The sequence below is a fragment of the Anabas testudineus genome, chromosome 8 (genome assembly GCF_900324465.2).
Source record: "Anabas testudineus chromosome 8, fAnaTes1.2, whole genome shotgun sequence".
Lineage (NCBI taxonomy): Eukaryota > Metazoa > Chordata > Actinopteri > Anabantiformes > Anabantidae > Anabas > Anabas testudineus.
This window is the reverse complement of record NC_046617.1, coordinates 4,751,801-4,771,893: the sequence shown is the minus strand read 5'-3', so window position 1 is coordinate 4,771,893 and position 20,093 is coordinate 4,751,801. Positions and strand designations below refer to the sequence as shown.

The 20,093-nt window shown below is 43.4% G+C and overlaps 2 protein-coding genes across 9 annotated transcripts in view; both read right to left on the bottom strand.

Annotated features, from left to right (window-relative positions):
• Positions 1 to 953: 953 nt before the first annotated feature.
• Positions 954 to 13,286, bottom strand: mvp (major vault protein). The gene is made up of 17 exons (XM_026355287.1): positions 13,068 to 13,286; positions 11,921 to 12,083; positions 10,032 to 10,227; positions 9,744 to 9,867; positions 9,336 to 9,467; positions 8,883 to 8,977; positions 7,043 to 7,279; positions 6,824 to 6,949; positions 4,920 to 5,138; positions 4,489 to 4,724; positions 4,208 to 4,405; positions 3,593 to 3,737; positions 3,299 to 3,510; positions 3,001 to 3,117; positions 2,741 to 2,867; positions 2,426 to 2,614; positions 954 to 1,893 (listed from the first exon to the last, which is right to left on the bottom strand). The coding sequence occupies exons 2-17, from the start codon at positions 12,073 to 12,075 to the stop codon at positions 1,768 to 1,770; spliced, it is 2,634 nt and encodes an 877-aa protein (XP_026211072.1). The 5' UTR covers positions 12,076 to 12,083; positions 13,068 to 13,286; the 3' UTR covers positions 954 to 1,767.
• A 1,893-nt stretch (positions 13,287 to 15,179) lies between these two features.
• Positions 15,180 to 20,093, bottom strand: part of LOC113158895 (caskin-2-like) — a 56,844-nt gene continuing 51,930 nt past the window's right edge. For 5 of the 8 annotated variants that reach the window (XM_026355210.2, XM_026355236.2, XM_026355255.2 and 2 more), the window contains 3 exons: positions 18,373 to 20,061; positions 17,791 to 18,082; positions 15,180 to 17,674 (listed from right to left, as the gene is read on the bottom strand). In XM_026355210.2, coding sequence (XP_026210995.1) covers positions 17,575 to 17,674; positions 17,791 to 18,082; positions 18,373 to 20,061 — 2,081 coding nt within the window. In that variant the 3' untranslated portion in view covers positions 15,180 to 17,574. The remainder of the gene's footprint in view (positions 17,675 to 17,790; positions 18,083 to 18,372; positions 20,062 to 20,093) is intronic. The other 3 variants (XM_026355227.2, XM_026355246.2, XM_026355273.2) reach the window with 1 other exon arrangement.

Sequence of the window (20,093 nt, the reverse complement as noted above, 5' to 3'; positions counted from 1 at the left end):
GAAGATGATGATGAAGTGATGATGACACGGTGATATCCGCTGGTTTGTATTTGCAAAAGAATGCAACTGTCACTAGTGCGTTGTGTCAATGTGTCATTTAAACATGACAAACTGTGATTGCTTCACATCACCTACATGGCCGAACTACTTCTCTCTGTTTGCTGCTGCCTGATTCTCTTTTTGTATCGTCTCTACATTTTGATGCCTCATGTATTGCCTTACTGTTGTTGACAGGTACCACTGTATGAATTTAACATATTCTTACTGCATTTGTATCGAAAGATGCTGATATTTATGTACAGTATCATAACAGAACAAGCTGCAAACCAGAATGTCCCAGCTAGCACAGCCGCTGGTGATGTTTAGTTTTATATTTATTTCATATTTTTACAACAAACTTGATGTAGGCATTTGATTTCTTGTTTGGGCATTTTGGGCTACTTCAGAGACATGTTGGTGCGACGTGACACTGCTTTGTGGCTATAAAAGACTCATTCTAAGCTAAAGAAACTGCAACAGGTGGTATTTCTGCGTGATTGCACGCTAATGACAATATATGAATACAACAGATCCCTCTTTGTGCACAGTGTGTTTGATATAACATACTGCAGCACAAACGTTTCCTTTTGTCTAATCATCAGTTCTGTGTAACAGTTCCTGGCCGTCAGTGAGCAGATGTGTTTCTAGGATCAGAATGTGAACCATATTCAGCCCACCTGATAAATCACTCATTACAATAGATAACAATTACTATGCTAATGTTTTTTCCTAGATTTTAATTTAATTTAATAATAATAATAATAATAATAATAATAATAATAATAATAATAATAATAATAATACTTTTCTTGTAAGAAAAATTGTGTGTAAGGTCAAACTGATCCATAAAAAAAAAGGTGAAAGGAGTCAAGTTTTAAAATCACCATGTTTAAAAATGACAGCAGAGACAGTGATGAGGGACATGAGCAGCACTTTAATGGCCACACAAACACAGACTTTGGTTTAATTATAGAAACTGCATTTTTAAAAGGTAAAGAAAGGCACTCGCATTATCCCGTCTATTAGAACCACAGTAGTACAACTGTTTAACATTGACTGTTACACACTGCAGTCATTTAAAGTGGGTGTAGTGCAAAGCAGAAAGTATACTCCCTGTCAGTTTGCAGGACTAAACAAACTAGTTTGTAGGCACAATTCTTAATTTCCAAAACATTGCCGGTTATGTATCCAGAAGTAAACCTTTGAATCGTAATTCCTCTTAGGAACAAAAGAAGGAAAAGTGAGGCGAAACGAGCAAATAACATTCACACCTGGCTGATAAACGCTGGTTCAGTGTACATCAGTACTGTATCACAGCTCTTTAATGTATAAGTGACCACAGTGTAAGTGGATGGAGAGATGTGACAGAGGAGTGAGGCACCATCATGAACTCTGGTTCCTACAGTAAAATCATAAAAAACCTTTAAAAAAACCATAACGTGTGCTTGATCAAAAGTCAGAGGTACAAGAAGCCCGTGGAAAACAAAGTGAAGGAGACAAGTCAACTACAACTCCCATGGTGCTATCACAATTAAACTGCTGACACAACAGCAGCTCCAAACTGACCAAACAGACCAGACATGTAAAATACAAATCTGATCAGCATCTTGCTGTAGTCTTGACCATCCTGTAGACTGGAGAATCTGTGAGTTGCACTGCAGCATCATGAGCACCTGTGGAGGTTTACTTCTGGACACTTTCCCATCTGGACCCCCTCCCTCCGCTCCTTCACTGACCCTGTCCCTGTCCCGGCAGCGCCCCCAGCAGCCCATTGGCTGTGGTGAAGAGGTTGATGGGTGATGATCCATCTGTGATGAGGGTGGACTTCAACCCCAGAGCCTGGAGCATCTTCACCTAGAGGACAAGAAACAGATGCTGAGTTTCAAATGTGAAAACTGATGATGAGTCAGAGAGAAAAGTCCTTTAAGTATTTAATAACATACAGAAGTACTCACATTCAGAATTTATTCAGCTAAATTAAACAAGATTAAACAATTAGAGAGTGAGATTAAAAGGCCTCCCACTAATACACAGATCAGCCACATCATTATTACCACTGGGTGGTTTTAATCAGTGTGTAGAAATGCACTGTGTCCTGACTCCTGTTGACTGTGGCCAAGCATAAGAATGAACCTTCAGCTCTTTTAAAGAGGCTTTCAGGTGGTGTTAATGCAGCAGATGATCTCTGTGCGTTTGTTTGTTTTAACTGTAAATCAAGCAATACTACAACCTTCAGAACCCCTTTATGGATACTATTTATTCCCAGTAATACACACAATATATCTGGTTTAACTTCAGATTAATGCTGCAATCAAATGATCCAGTGTTGTGTCATTTAAATAAAATGATGTTGTTGTTTTCCTCAGGAGCAGTGGTGGTACTGTACCTGCAGCTCGGGTCCGGCTCTGGCGATCTCCTTCAGTGTGTCGCTGCCCAGACTCTCCACCAGCTGACTGAATCGCTGACTCTCGATCTGAGCCAGACGCTCCTGCTTCGCCACCTCCAGACCGTCCATCTCCTTCTTGTAGCTCAGCTCCTGCTCACGAGCCTTCGCCAGGCGCTGCAGCTCTGACTCCTGCACAAACAGACACACGGCATAGTTTGTTTACAAGTCAACTCTTGCAGACCACCTTTATAAGGCATGCCAGCAATTCCTGCTATGGTTATATGCTGAAAGGAGAAAGAGGATGTTTGAACGTACAGCCTCGATCCTCTGAGCTTCAGCTTTCAGTTTGGCCTCATTGACAGCAGCTTCTCCCTGAATACGAGCTGCCTCCGCCCGAGACTGAGCTTCAGCCTTCGCAGCTCCTGTGCTCTCCACTGCAGCACTTTAACACACACACACACACAGGTGGGGTTAACAGGCAGCAGAGTGCTAAACACACAATCCACTCTGAGTTTTTAAATGACATGTCACATTAACAGTGTTTCACCTTCTCAACCCAGTCCCCTCCTTCTCACCTGAGAGCCTCCAGCTCCAGCAGCTCCTTCCTGGCTCTCTCAGCCTCAGCCTGGTCAGTGATCTTCTGTCTCTCCAGTTTGCCCCGAGCCTCCTGCTCCAGACGCTCCGCCTCGTGCCTGCACACACACACAAAACATGTCATGGAGATGGACGACAGAGCATACAAAGATCGATTTGTTCAAAATGCTGGTTGTAAATCTGCACACACATCTAGAAACACACTAAACTGTTTAAAACACTGCAGCCAGGTGTGTGTGTGTGTGTGTGTGTGTGTGTGTGTGTGTGTGTGTTTCAGACCGTGCAGCAGCCTCCTGGGAGTTGGTGGTGATCTCGATAGCGAGCTGCACGCTCTTCTGCAGGGCATCCCGCGTCCTCTGGTCGACTGGCTCCACAGACTGGATGTCCACGCTGCTGATCACCAAGTTGTTCTGGGGGAAGCGCAGACTGGTACGAACCGCCAGCTTCTCATCGAAGCCAAACACAGCTGAACAGATGATCCGGTTCGAGTTCTGCAAATGAGCAAGAGTTCAGCTGATCAGTCTTGAAAAATGTAATTACTGTACTAAGCAGTGATAACAGTCAATTCCAAACCTTGTGGAAATCATCAAACTGCACGGAGGCGACGGCTCCTCTGACCCGGGAGGCGATGGCTTTACAGGCGTCACCGACAAAGTCGGGAACTGAAAACAGAGCGGCTGCAACAGCGGAGTCAGCTGGAGACTTCACGTCAAAGTGCCTGGAGGGAAATAAGAAGCAGACAATGAGGATTCCCTTATTAATAATAATAATAATAATTACAATTTGTTAATTCCCTTGGGAAAATTCTTTGTGGACAGGCTGCTCCCTTGAGGAGCCAAAGGTTGTAGACTGACTGGTAGTAACAATGATTTCTACCACATTTGCAAGTTGCACTTTGTTTATGCACAGTTAATCCTATAAAACTAAACAGAGGTGTAGACCAGTCAAATTAAAGTAATGTCTTGATAATGACATTTCAATTCAGTCAAAATGTTTTTGCATTTTATAATTAGGTTGCTGGAGCTGATCATAACATTTTGCTGAAGCATGTTCAGCTGTTTCCTCTGACTAACACCTCTGACCAGACGCAAATAGCAGTTCTTGAGTCATTGTCTCTGATCTTGACATTTAACTTGTTGTACGCTCTGCTGGTCTGACCACGTCAGCGACTGTGCTGTGTGTAGTCACCAGTTGTAGGAGAGCTGCAGCTGCAGTCGGGCGTGGTCGGCCGTCTCGATGGTGATGATGTCAGTGAAGAAGTCTGGTCCCAGCAGGAGGCACACAGCCTTGATGACGTTGGGCCTCTTAGGTTTGTCTCCAGACAGAGACAACACGGTGAACTGCTCGTCGGGTCCCAGCATCACCATCTCTGGTCCAAACACCACCCTGCAGACAAGACAGCATCACCACATCAGCTGGCTTAATTAAGTTCCACTAACCTCTAGCAGGACACAAAACCCGAGCCCCACCTGGCTTTCTTCTCTCTGTAGTCGTAAACTTGCACGGCAGCATTGTGGGGGACCCTGTAGGAGACCACCCTGGTCTTGTCCCTCGGCCCACTCTCTGCAATCATCCTGCGGTCTGAGCGATTGGCCAGAGGGTCGATAAGAGAAGTTAGAAGGGCCTCGACATTTGGAGGAAGCTCCTTCTGCCACAGCTCCTCATCCTGAGTCAGCATGTAGGTGTGACCAATCACTGCGCGCACCTGAGAGGCAGCATGACACTCTGATGTTAGATTAACAACACGGACTCTTGTTTCCACCACAACTATATTTATGAAGCACATTCATTTACATTTCATCACTCGACAACTAGCAAAGATTTCTGTTTGCTGCAAACACAGGTGAAAAGATCCTTTAAGTGAGCACGTTAACAGGAATTAAAGGCCTCTAACTTGTACCTTTCCAGTTTTGATGTCCCTGACGTAGATTCCCTCGTTCTCGTCCAGTGGGATGGCCTGACGCTTCAGCACCACCTCCACAGCAGCGGGTGGGACATACTCGATGGGGCCACGCAACATCCAGCGATCTCCGGGACGACGGTAAACACTGCTCCTGCGAGAACGCTTGGCCCTCTCCTCCATCGGCTCTTCCTCCTCCTCCTCTTCTTCCTCTTCATGCTGGCAGAGAGAAGAGGAGAGAGAGAGGAGGAGAACGGAGAAAAGGGTTAACGTGGCGATGCATTGGAGAGGTGGAGGAGAGGGAGGCAGAGGAGGAGAGGGGATTGGAGAGAGGCACTGAGAGGAAAACAAAACCCAAAGTAGGTGAAAAGAAAGTGGATGGCAACGGAGAAAAACAAAGAGTGGATGGAGTGTCAATGAAAGGACATGGCAGAAGGAGGAGGAGAAGGTGGTGGGATTTGTTTGGAGAAGAAGAAGAAGAGAAAGAAGAAGAAGAAGAGAGCAGTGGTTTAATGGGTTAGCCAGGTTAAGAAGGGAAGATGAATTAGTGAAGGTTGTTGATTTCTCCTGTAGATTTGCTTTTCAGGCTGCAGCATCCTTCAGTTGTCGTCTACCTCCAGCTTCCTTCTCACCAGGTGAAGTGCTTGTTCATTTGGACTAATGTCTGGTTACCGACATGGTCCGTCTAAAAACCTTCTACTCTTCCCCCCCTGAGTGATTTTTAGATTTTCTCTCATAGACAGCTCTCTGGTTGAAGTGTTGCTTTATCCTTTTTAAACCAGAACCAGTCTTGACAGGTAGAGGAAAACCCAAAGGCTAAAACCAAGAGGAGATGCGCCTGGCTATATGTTATACTACTACTTCTGCTTTATTTGGTGAACGATACAAAAGGAGCTTGTTACTATTGCTCATTGTTGGTTTAAATCTGCACATTGCATTTCACAATAATACTAAATACCACCAGAGCTCACAATGTGTCATATGTCTAAACAATATATCCTGTATTCTTTTGTCTGTGATTTAACAGCAGCTGTTTTTCCAACCTCTACAGAGCACGCCCATGATCTCGCCCCAATTCTAGCACAAGTATTCACTTTGCTATACCTACAATTAGCTGATAACTCAACACAACAGTGCACATTTATGACACGGACCAACCCACCAACCAGCGTTACACGGTGCAGCCTGAGCAGCAAAGTACTTTGAACTTTTAACCAGAGAGGACAGAGACACACCTTTAACTTTTGGCTTTATACTGGGCTTTAAAGATTTTGAAATCTTTACGTTGCACATGGTCTTTCACATGACACACCTATGTATAGATAGATCGTTTGCTTTTGCAGTTGATTGCATTCTAGTGGTTGCACAAATCCAGTTTCACAAGGCCAGCTTTACAAATGATCACAGTGCAAATACTGTATGTCTGAGTAGGCACAAAGTTATTCCAGCTCCTCCCTTCACCTGATTCCTTTCTACTCTGATAACGCCCTCAGATAGCAAAAACGTCTTTGAGCAGGCAGGATAAACCATAAAAACAAAATGACAGCATTTAAAAGTTCAAATATAGTGCTGCAGAAAGGAAACTGTTTCTGTATTTAATCACAACCAAACCTCATTTATGATACAATTTATAGCTGCAACACCCATTCAGTGTCATCTAACTATTTTTAGAAGTAGTCCATATCATGTATCCTGTACATTTCTGAATTTAATGTAAATAAGTCCGTGTTTAGATAAGGCAAAGTGCTTTATAGTGCAGGTGCAAATGGGGCTTAGACAGGTTTTTAGCTGCCGTTTGATTTTTAAGATCTTAATACTGTATTTAATCACTCCCAGTTGTATTTTGTACCGCAGAGGCATGCACAGAGTTTGATATATCTGGGACATTTTGTCCCTCTCCTCACCCCCTCTGTGTCGTTGAACGCCTCCACAGCTCTCAGCACCAGACCCTCCTCCTCTGACAGCACGTACACGTCCTGGATGCCTTGTTCAAGACACTCACCTGGCTGCAGGAAAAATGAGCGCTCACCCTGTCGCGGAGAAAGAAGGAAAAGACGTTATGATGATAAGATATCACAGGCATGAATATTTTCCCTTGATGGAAGGCAGATGCTTCTCCTCACCTTCACCACCCTCTTCTGGCCCAGCTGTGGTTTCCCATCGGCTCCAACTGGGTCCATGATCACACAGTACTGTCTGCTGCTCAGAGTGGTCACATCCACCACTCCGACCACCTCCTCCGACACAGAGGGGATGTGAGCCTCCCTGTCAGCAATGGTGACGAGCCACTCTTCCCCCGTGCGGCGATTTCGCCCGCCAGCATCTTTAAAGGGCCGCAGAGCCCGAACGTGAAGCGCTTTCTGGAGACACACAAACGCAGGAGTGAAGGATTTGTTAAGTCTTGAGCACAAATGCCTGGTTTCAATGTTTAGATTCTGAGAGTGGGCTTCAGTGGGCCGCGTTGTTTAACAGTTCTTTAGTTCATATTTCAAAAACGTCTAGTGCCTTGGCTTCCACATTTGCAGTACAGTGTCTGAATCTCCAGAGGCATCTGTTTGACATCTGATTGTGTACATGACTCAGGATATGATGTTCACATGTTCAAACATACAGTGGCAAAAAAAAGTATGTGAATCTTTTAGCTTTTCATTGTTTTCTGCATTTGTTTGTCATAAAATGTGATCTGATCTTCATCTAAGTCAGAAATATTAACAAATATGATGTGCCTAAAATAATAACACAAAAATGATCTTTGATTATTGAGAACAAACATAGAAACCTCATAGTGCTTGTGGGAAAAGTATATGAACCCTTAAAATTAATAACTGGTTGGGTTGAGGTCTGGGCTCTGATTTGAAAAGGCAGATTTTGTTTTTCTGAAGCCATTCTGTTGTGCATTTTGTTGCATCACCCAATGTCTACAGAGTTTCAGCTTATGTACAGACATTCTCACATTGTCCTGAATAATTTTTTGATATACTTGGGAATTAATCTCCCCCCCAATCACTGCAAGATGGCCAAGCCCTGATGCAGCAAAACAGGCCCAAATCATGATGTTTCCTCCACCATATTTTACTATTAGGACCATGTTTAAAGTGGATGCCTACTTCTTGTTAAAGTAGTCACAGTCCCAAAGTGTTGCAGAATGTCTAACTGCAGACTGTTGAGTTTCAAAAGTCACTTTCTAACCCTTTCCAGCTTTGTGTAAATCAACAATTCTTGATTGTGGATCCTCTGAAAGTTTTTTTTGGCTAGGCATAGCTCACATAATCATACTCATCTTGCGGAGCAAACTCAAATAGTGTTTTTTGTCAGTCTAAGTAGCTCTAGTCAACACCTCCAAACTAGAGACATATGCTAATACCTGAGTCCAATCGGGTTTTTGGAGGTTATTATTCCAAGTGTTTACATACTTTTTCTTCTTGTTGTTCTCAATAAAGACATGAAAGTTTAGAAATGATTTAAGTTTTCCAAATAAGACTTTTTCTTGTCACTCTAAGTGGAATATGTGACAATAAGGTCACAGAAGCTGGAGGGTGTAATATCTATGAATTATTTCACAATCACTGCACAATCTGACCTGCTTCAAAACAGATATTGAAGACTGCCATATTTTGAGATCATGACTTTCTTGGAGCCATCTGTTCAACACAATAAACCTGCAAAACGGGTTCTGCTGAACTGCTGTTGTTCACCTTTAAAAACAGAGCTGGTACTCAAACAGTCAAACAGGATCAAGTTTGTCCTCCAACTTAATCTACTGACGTTTGTACAGGTTTTAATCCAGAAAGCTTTGCCATGCAACATGTTTTCCCACCCTCTGCACTCAGCAATATGTCTGTATGCTTTAAAACCTTGTAATAATTGTTGTTTGAATTTTCCATTTCACAGTCGGAGCCATCTATGACAGCTAAAATCTGATCACAGAGACAGAAGGAGACAGACACTGATGAGCTTAGTCACCTTGTCGTTGAGGATGAAAGCGTTAACGATGTCAATGACCTCTTCATGGGCACCTGGAAGGTACGCTCCTACTTTGCTGACCAGCCACTCCTCACCTGAACAACACACACAGACACACAGTCAGATGCCAGAAAAAGCACAATATAATTGTGTCTTAAACTTTATTTTACTAAATCAAGGCTGTTATTCAGCCTTATTATTATTAGAATCATTATTGTAAAGACATTACTTTACTGCACTTTATCCTTCAGTAATGCTAAAACTATTCAGACATACACCCATGAGTTGTTACTGTATTTTGCTTTGCAAATATAGTTTGCAGAGGACAACCAATGCAAAGGCCTACTAATATACAAACAGTAATGAGTATGTCTATTATCCATCTGTGTGTGTGTGTGTGTGTGTGTGTGTGTGTGTGTGTGTGTGTGTGTGTGTGTGTGTGTGTGTGTGTACCTGTGACTCTGCGGACTCCTCCTCTGTCCACGCCTTCTTTGCGAGCTCTCAGTCTGATGGCCTGGTTCTCTCTAATCACTGTGGCCTTAATGGTCTCCAACACTATCACCTCCTTCCTTGGGATGTAGGTTCCTGTAACAAAAAGACATTAAGCCCGAAATACACAATCATTTGCAGCCAGCTTTATGTTCCTTAAATTATGATACAATGCTATTATTAATTATGAAACAATACTATATTACAACACCCAAACGCCAACTTGAAAACATATTACATTTTTAAGGTTCTCTGTGCAAGTTGTAATTGCTGCATAACTTAGTAGAAAACAGTTTTTTTTAAAGAAATATTCTATCGTGTTTTAGTATTTATATTTAAAGACGTGTAAAAAAGTTTCCTATAAATCCACACCTGGTCCTTCAAACAACCACTCGTCTCCAGCCACTCTCTTCTCTCCTCCCTCCTCCTCAAAGTCCAGCAGAGCCTGCAGACGCAGAGCCGTGTCCGGATACACAATCTGCAGCGGAGTCACATCCTGGGAGACGAATACAGGATTTCAAATATGTCTCAGACACAAAAAGAAGAAAGCACTGTTCTAACATTAAAACGTAGTTATTACTTTAAACTTATATATCTGGTATAAATGTCCCAAAGACAGATTTTTTTATTATTTGTGAGACGCCTAAGTTCCTAACAGACCTGCTTGATCTCCTCTCCAGGGTACAGGGGGAATGGGTCCTGGGTTAGACGGATCTCCAGATCAGCATGGCGGAGTTTTGCCTGACCTGACTGGTCAAACAGGATCTGACCATTATCATCCCGGGCCACAGGGTTGAGCACCACGCAGTAGTGACGTGGAGGCACCATGATCATGCGAACTGGTAAAAAAAGCACTCTGGTGGAAAAAAATAAAAAATAGGAGAACCTGATGATTTCCTGATTTTAACTGCTTTATATTGTTGACTTGTTAAGATTTGGATTTCAGCCAAATCTTATAATGACCTTTAACATTAGGAACTTCTGAAGGCATCAACTTAGTATCTTGGAACTTGGACTCATTGTCATTATTAACTATTTTCTGAGATTTTATCAAATAAGCAAAGAATGGAAAGTTCAATGCTGCATTACTTCTTGACTCAGACTCAAATACTTTTCATTGCTGTCATGTGCACATCTGTCCCAGAAGACAAGGATTTACAATTGTCTTGCAGGAGAAACAGGCGCAACTCATAAAAAGATGATGCCTGACAAACATCATCAGTAGATCATGGCAGTGGAAATGTAATGATCATGAGTGGATAATCTGAATTATGAGCAAGGCATCATGTGAAGAGACATGCCATTCACTAAGGGCAATGACTAACTGGGAATAACCTAATATTTATTTGGAGGTGAAGGTGCTGACACTAATTGGGTTAAGAACTGGCCAATGGAAGAAGGTCATGTTGTCTGAGGAGTCCAGATTTACCCTGTTCCACTGTGATGGCTACTAGAATATTGTCTGTGACGGCCTGGCCAGACCTGAACCTATCAAGCTGGTGTGGGAGAAGCTGGACCAATTTAATTGAGTAAAACCAACAAAACATAATAATACATAAGCATTTAAATGTTTCCATAATTTTACTTGCCAATGTACAGTACGAGGCTAAGATAATAGATAGAGTAAATGTATTCAGGCAAAACAATCACAACAGCAAAAAGCAGCTGATCAAAAAAAAAAAAAAAAAAAAGTATTGTTAGATTGTACTGTTCTGCTTGGATAAAAGGCTTTTTAAACACTAAGACTTAAAGACGTGATCATAGAGAGATTACAGAGAGCATAGCCACAATGATAACGCATTGATCCAATCCAGATTACACAATGACACAGCACAACTATACAATAGATTAGGTCATTGATGAATGGCCCTTTCCTATAGTCAAACACATGTAATCAGCAGGTTTACGATGCAATCAGCACATTTTGTTTACGAGTCAGTGTGGGTCAAGCGATATTCTTTGCTGTCGTCTGCTGAGAAGAAACTGAATACAGTGATCAGAAAAGCTGGCTCTGTGCTCGGGGCTTCTCTGGAACCTTTAGAGCAGGTGGTGGAGAGGAGGATGCTGCACAAACGGCTGAGCATCATGGAGAACAGCTCACATCCTCTCCACAGCCTGCTTATCAAACAGCGGAGCAGTTTTAGTCAGAGACCTCTCCAGCTCCGCTGTGACAAGGAAAGGTACAGGAAGTAATTTGTGCCAACAGCCATCAGCCTGTACAATGACTCCCTGACAGAGAGTCAGTGTCCACGCTGATGGTTTAACAATGTGTGACTAAGTCACTTTCCATTCAAGTTCTACAGTGTTTTGTTGTTATTACTGTGTGTTGTTCTTGTACTGTGTTTTGTGTATTGTTGTTGTGTAGATTATGTTACTTATTGTTCAAATATTTTTGTGTGTAATGGCTGCTGCAACACCAAAATTTCCCCTTGGGGATCAATAAAGTATCTATCTATCTATCTATCTATCTATCCATCCATCCATCCATCCATCCATCCATCCATCCATCTATCTATCTATCTATCACAAGGCTTATGAGACTTTCTGACCTTTCATTGTCCTGGCGGATGTAGGTGAGCGGTCCGATCTCCACTCTGGCGATGTTGGTGTTTTGGTCCAGTACATGGATGTAATGATGGGGTGGGATCCGGATGATTGATGCCTCCACCATCCTCTCAAACTGGTTTCCTCCGGCCTTAGACATGTTCTAAACTAAACACAGCAGAGAGGAGAGAGGAAGCTTCAGCTACTTGACATTTCATTAGTTCTTCTTATTTCGTGACAAATGATTTCCACAGGAATTATTTTAAGTTTGTCCTTTATCTATTTTAAAAGACAATGCATGTTAATATGAAACCAGGTGGACTGTAGCTCTAAGTGTACACATAAATCAAAAGCGCAGGCGTGTGAAACATCTTTATTGAACCTCCTGTAAATAGTGAGCTCATTGTGAACTCAAAAAGCATGTGAAAATGTCAACAAGATGAATGTTGAATGAAGAAAATGAGCTTTTCTTGACATACAGTATTATCTGTTTAATGACCCTTTCGTAAGGCACATGCCAGGTTATAAATCTACGGTATGCACAGAGACACACCTACTACACAAAGACAAGTGCAAAGACACACAGCTACAAATCAGATGGAAAAGGTAGCAAAGGTTACACACAAACACTGCTCTGTCACTTCAGCAGCATCAGACTTCTTCAGTTTTTCCTGCAGGTCTGCCAGCAAAATCCATCTGTTCCAACACGGAGTCTCACAATAAATGCTTTCACTTTAATCTATTAGCCAATTCATGCACATACAGCAGGCCTGGAAACTGCTGTGCAGGACAGTTTCTCCTATCTCATTTGTTTACTGCATGAGCCAGCTTCCTGGTTCCAAACTAAACGAACGCCCTGTCGTGCTAGTTGAGATTCAGACTGAGTTTAACGTTAATTCTCTCCATGAAAACTGCACACGGTCAACAGCTGGCTGGGAGGAGGGCTGGGCAACTTTAGTCGACATATCATCAAATAACAAGCTATTCGGTGGGATGTCATTATGCCGATCTTAAGTCTGACCCTGATTACTTCAGAAAACATTTTCACTTGTTTCGTACCGCTAAACTATTTGCCAATCAGCGAGTGAGTTTTAAATGCTGACATATCTGAACGGAGATCTGTTAGCAGCGTAATGGTGAAGTAGCTCTTACCTCGTCCCTGTGAGACACAGCACTGAGAAGCAGACGGCTCGCTCGGTCTCCAGTGACTCACGGTGGAGATAAATATGGGACAGCTGAGGCGTGTTGGGGTTCAATATGAACGAATCTTTTATGTGACTCGGGAGTAATGAGTCCTCTCAGTGAGCGATTCGTTCAGTTTCGTGCGGTACCTGCTCTCAGCTGCAGAAGCTCAGTCAGCGGGACAGGAACCAGAAATGATTCGTTCACGACTCACTCAACTGCTCGTCAACAGCTGTAGCTCAGCTACAGAGCAAACAAGGAAATGAATGATGTCCGATATCTGACGTTCATTAATTTGTCACCTGGCGCCCGACAGACATTATTTATTCATAATATCATAATTAATGAATGGACTTTGATTCTTGTAGATGTGTGTAGTGTTATTGTGTATATAATGTAAAGTGTGTTTGTAAATAAATACTTTCGAAAAATAAAATATAAATTATAAATTATAACAACAAATATAATAACATTAATAATAATAATAATAATGCCACGTTCTGGACACACAAAAAATGTACTATGTAAATATTTTAGGGAACTTATTGTTACTTTTTGCTTTAAAAATCTCACTAATTGTAAAAATACGTTTTACTTGGACTCCTCCTCTACCAGCCTTCACCTGAAAGGCAGTTCGTTCAGGGATCGGTCTCTCCTTCATTTGTCAGGTGACAGCTACCAAGTCACTGTTGCGCTGTTAAACAACAATATCAGAGTGGATGCAGGAACACAAGTCACTTTATTGTGGAGTGGATTTGTTTTCCTAGGTTTTCACAAGGTTTGAATTGCTTTTGTGTATTATAATTTGTCAGCTGAAGCAAACCATGCTGTCTTCAGTATATAGCGTTTGAGAACCACGGCCATTTTTACAACGCCCACAAGAGGGCTACAGCGCCACCTGCTGTAAAATGAACGACATGTCTCAAAATCATTCGTTCAATTTACTGTTCGAGAGTTAAAGATTTGAGTCAGTAAAAAGAATCGAACTTCCCATCTCTACCGGGAACCAGTTGTCAGGTAATTTCCCGAATCAGGCACGCGCCACACTCACGCTCTTTCCAGTAAAGCAGTGGTCCCCAACCCCCGGGCCGCGGTCCGGCACCGGTCCGTGGGTCAATTGATACCGGGACGCACAGAAATAATACATAACTTACATTATTTCCGTTTTATTCATTGTCTGATTCTGAACGAGGTTTTATTTTGGAAATGACCGGATTCTCTCCTCCACATCTGTCTGTGTGTCACTCTGGATGCCTCGGTCACGTCTTAACCTACTTCCGCTACCTTCAGACAAGCCAGCGCCTCTTAAAGGGGCCGCTCCGGCTGAAACCCCCAAACTGGCAGCGTGATATTATTAATATTATTTGTACATAGTTATATCTGGGACATAAATAACGAAAATGACCACATTGTGGTTGTATGCTTCCACTGGACAGTCATGGTGTAGTTTACCTGTATGTCTGTCCATACTCATATTCTAATAAGTTTATGTGTGAGTCTACACAGATGTGTGGTGTGTGTTCACAAGTAAGAACTGGATGTGAAGTCAGCGAATCCATCTGGTCATTCAGTATAATCAGGTAGTCAGCTGACCTTTATTCTTTGGACACATAACGTTGCTGAACCTAGACCAGATCAACTGCAGCAGCCCCAGATCATAGCACTGCCCCCACAGACTTGTACAGTAGATACTAGACATGATGGGTGCATCACTTCACCTTCCGCTCTTCTTACCCTGATGCTCCCATCACTCTGGAACAGGGTAGATCTGGACATATCAGACCACATGACCTTCTTCCATTGGACAGTTCTTAACCTAGTTTTAGTAGTTCCATCAATGTCCTTAGATGTTTTCTTTGATTGATTCCTATAATTTGACCTTTCTGAAACAGATTAATATCTTTTCCTGTCTTCAAATATGATTGTTTAAGAAATGAGAAGCTACTTACTGTATCAGTTAAATAACGTGTTGCCAGCTGAAACATAATCATCCAATGGGAGGCTCTTTTTTTTGGACGGGCGGTGTATTTTATCATTGTATTAAATATTTTTCAGTGAAGAATGATTGTAAAAACACGCAAGAACAGTAGCATTATAGGTATTTAATGGTTAAACAAATTATACAACTGAGAAGACAGAAGACAGCCCACACACACACACACACACACATATACACATATACACACTCTGACTACATCCAATACACAGCAGTTTGAGTAATTACATATTCACTGCAGGACTGATCATTTGGTTTCTGATCAGACTATTCATTTATTTTAATTAGCACTTTTTTATGGGCTTTCTCAGTCATTTCATCTTGACAAGTATAGAAATTTTTATACTTTTGGTAAAACATAATCAAACGTGTGGAATGTGGACGCTGAAAACAACGGACACACTCATCACTAAAGACGGTGTCAGCACTCACAGGTTGTTAGCTAAAGTTGGCCAACAACTTAAAAAGCCCACTTATCCCTAAAGATATGAGGAAGTGTTATAAAATATAGCACTTCAATGGTTTTCCTTTTAGTTTTGTATCCATTGCTGTTAAAGTCTCTGTGGAGTTCTTGGTTTCTGTTTTAGTCTTCATAGAATATTATGTGTCCGTTTGTCTCTGTGTCCAACTTTATCTAAGAACCTTCATGACAGCTGGGAGTGTGCTCAGCTCAAACAAAGACAATCTAATGAAGGGCAGGTCATAAAACATTGTGGAAGCACCTGTAATAGTAGCTAATTACTAATTCGATTCTTCATACTAGGAGCAGGAAAACACGGAGAAGTCAGTGTGTAAAAAACAACAACAGAGCATCTCATTCACACAAGGTCACAGGACAGAACATAAACACAGTGTTTTTTTTTGTTTTGTTTAGTTTTTTGTTACAAATTTAACAGATACATGCTAAATATGGGACCTTTATCCATACACTGCAGGCTGGACATGAGAATAACAGTTCATAAACATCTTACAATAACAAGCAGGACAGCAGCTCAGCATTCAGTATTTTTTTAAAGGAAATGTCTGAGAAAATATCTGAGGAGAATCTGTACAAAGACCTTTGGTTGAGTATCTCCTCCTGTATATACCTTAAGTGTACAATATACATATTTAGATAACTCTAATTTAAATACTATCTGGCTAAAATGAATATCAAAAAATATTATGTATATTACTGACATGTCACATGCCGTCTCCCACTGTACACAAAGACTGATTCCATAAGTGACATTAACTGAACATGCATCTCTTCCCTTTGCACAAACATCACAACTGAGGACTCACACTGGGGTTCTGGAGCTTCGTAAGCACACACATCTGCAGAAAAGGTCCGTTTATAAGAAAACGAGCACGCTGATGCCACAGTGGAAGGTTAAGATCACTCGGTATAAAATTGATTTTCTGTTAAATATCACAAAGGTGCATTTTGAAATGGCCTGACACAGTGAGTAGAGAGCTGAAGTGAAACCGGATTGTCCATATTCTGTTCAGATTGACAAATTACTGTGCAAATCCAGGCTTTACATACTATTTAATACAGCTGTTGTACAATATCTTTATGCTCCTAGTCGTCGTTTTTTAATTGCTCATTATATTCCAATCTAAGAGCTGCCATATCTGGTAAAAGGTTTTGCCTGATTTTATTTTTTCATTTCTTTTCAATAAACCTGCAATAACGGCGCTCAGTCAGTTTCAGCTTTGAAATGATGACAACATCAAACAGATTTGATCTTCATTCACTTGAGCTCTGTTTGCTTTTGGTCTCTAACAACTCAATACAATATAAGAATAACCATAGTAGCAGAGGAAAAAGAAGAATCTGATGACATTTTTCTGTGGGTTCAACAAATTCGTCGTCAATAAGTTTTCATGTGATCCATTATTAAGCAGTATAGAAATATTAATTATAGCAGCTTTCAGACCTGAAGGGTTTAACTTGTACAACAATGTCTGTCAGTAGGTTTTCCTTTGATAGCAAAAACTCTGGATGAGAGTTTGGATTTAAACTACTGGAACAGAGGCTGCACAGGACGTGACGTCACAACTTCAGCTCTCGATAACAATAAAAAGATAAAATTTCATGATACATTGTTAGTTTTTAACAATAGGAATCTGCTCAGGAGTTTCTCCTGACAGTGGGCAGATGATACACCGCTGGTCCAGCTGTCTCTTTGTTTAGTTCATGTTGGACACAACCTGAAGGTTAAAAAGGTTTGTGCTGGGTTGACTTGAAAGAACTCCTCCATACAGCAAACAACTGGTGTCAGCTACTCGTGAAAGAGTAAAGAAGCCCAGTGGAGAATAAGTGCTGGTATTCAGGCTGTCTTTAACTCTTTCCATCGTGTAGTTCAGAGTGAGGGGGTAAATCCAGAGGAGTCTGTCCATTACTGTATCTCTGCTGTCCCCCTTTTCTCTTCCTGTGTTTCACTTCCTGAGGTTGAAGGTGGCTGCTATGTTTATTTCAGGGGTTCAGGACACTCTTCAGTCCAACATGGCATCCAGCTGGTCGGCCAGGTCATCAAACATGTTGCCGATGTCGTCCAGAATTGTCCCAGCAGACTTCACTGTGTTTGTTCTGCTGCTGGGAACAGACGAGAGACAATTAACATTAATAAAACACTAATAACAGGAGACAAACTCCCGCTGATGTGCTCAGTTAACCGTCGAACAAACATTGTGTCTTGACTGATGTCTTACCCATCTGCGTTGTCCTCCAGGTTTAGTTTTCTCTCGACAGCCATCAGAGCTGCTTCCAGAGATGTGCTGGTCTGATCCAATCTCTGCTGAACCACCGCAGTTCCACAGTGCGACTCGGGGACAAGGCCCGGACCCACCACACACACCTGAGGCCTTGTGGCTGTCATTACGGGGCTCTGTGGGGCTGATCCTGGAGCCGCAAGCAGGGGCCCGTGGGAGGGAGAGGACGGAGAGGTGAAGGCCACACTTTGAACCACACTGACACTCACGGCTGGAGAGGAAAGTCCAGGTGCTGAGGAGACAACAGCAGGTGATAAACCAACAAGTCTCGAGTCAAAAACTACTGTAGTCCTAGTCCTGATCAAGAACAACATTTTCATGTTTAAATGGCAGTTCCTAAAACAAGATCACCTCTAGATATGAGGAGTAAAGCAGAAAAAAGAAGATCACAGATTTTTTAAAAGGGGCTGAATCGCTAATGGTGAATTCAATGTTGCCAGGGCAACACAATTCAAGCTGATCAACAAGGCTGACAAATGTTCACAGTGTCCTGCTTAGATTTCCGAGCTGTGAGGATCTTACCTTGTGCAGCCAGCAGACTGTGTCGAGCAGGTTTCGGAGCAACAGCAGGTGGTTTTGGGGAGAGGGGAGGTTTGATAGGGGACCCTGTAGCCGGGCTAGCTGGCCTCTCCAGAGGAACCTCGTTGATTCTCAGACTGACCTCCTCCTGGCTCTGGGATGGAGGCCTGCTGCTACCGGACTCAGACCCAGGTGCTTCTGCTCCCTCTCTGCTGGGGGAGCCTAATCCCTGCTCCTTGTCTTTGGGTTTGTGTCGGCGTTTCACTGTGTCCGACTCCTTCAGATTAAACTCGGGCACCTCCAGATTCTTGGATTCTGGTTTCTCTGGAGGTTCCAGCACTGCCTCAGCTCTGGGAGGTCCCGGAGCTTTGGGCCTCTGCTTGATGGTCAGGTTGCCCTCTTCTGCAAAGGGGATGCACTCGCTGGAGCTGTTCTGAGGGGATGAGGAGCCCCCTAGTCCACGACCTTTTGATTCTTCTTCCTCTGAGTCCGACTTTACGCCTCGGTCTGGCTCAGTACTGCTGCTGGTTGGGGTTGGAATACACTCGCTTTGCACTCTTCTCCTCTGCCCTGCAGCCTCTTTGGGCTCCTGCTTAGCAGAAATGACAGAAGAGGGAAGTGGGTCTTGTTGGATAATGTTGGGTTTAGGTCCTGGACTGTTCTTCCCCTCCGTGCTGCCTTCCAGAGAGGCTGTAATGCTCCTCACGCTACCTGGGCTGTCAGTCACCACTCCGCCAGCGGAGGACGTTGTGCTGCTGTCGCTCAGCTCCCCACTGGTAGTGCTGCTCACTGAGCTCAGTCTCTTTGGAGGTGGGGGAGGGGGACCTTTTTTCCGGGCGCGCACTGCGAATGACTGGCTGCGTCCCACGTTACCATTCTTTTCTGAACTTGACTGTAATCGAGCCAGCTGGCTGCGACCCGGCTTGCGGGTTAGGGTGGCGTAGGACTGCAGGTTTCCAGAGGCAAGTGCGGGCTCGTCGTCATCGTCATCTGGCTCTCCGTCAGACAGAGCGTAACGAGTCATGCTCTGGGTGCGCTTTTTGGGCGGTGTCAGGTTCATGCTGTGGTCCTCAGGCCTGTGGGAGGAGCTCAGGTCTGTGGAGCCACAATGAGAATGCAGGTAGCTGAAACCCTTCAGCGCTGGGGAGCCATGAGGCGAGGGGCCATGAGATCCGGGCAGTTTGGGCTTGGCTGGGATAGCCGGGTACTTAAACACAGTGGCTGTGCCCAGAGGCACCTGCTTGGGCAGTGGCCTCTGGTCCCAGCCCTCTGGGAGGTTCCTCTCTTTTGCAGGGCTGCCATCCAGGCTCTCCTGGGACCAGCTGTGAGGTGTGATGGAGGCTGTCGGAGGCTCCTGGGACCGGCCGGAGCCTCTGGACCTGGTGTCTATACTCTCCTGGCTCTGGGACATCCCCACTGCGTTCTTTATAGCCAACCCTTCCTCACAGCCTCCATAGTGGCTGGACAGAGCCGTCTGTAGCTCGGCACTCAGCTCGCTGTCCTGAAAGGTCAGCATCTTTGGGGTGTGAGGCGAAGAGCATTCACCTCCAACGTCTGGCGGCTCGATGGCAACAAGATGGAGGGCTCCGGGGCCTTTGCGGCGCAGCGTGCCCTGGCTTGACTCGGCCTGAAGGATTGCTCTATGGATATCACACAACTTCTTCACTGCCAGCATCAGCTTCTTCTGGTGGCCTGCAGGCAGAATTGAAAAAGTAAAGTAAAAT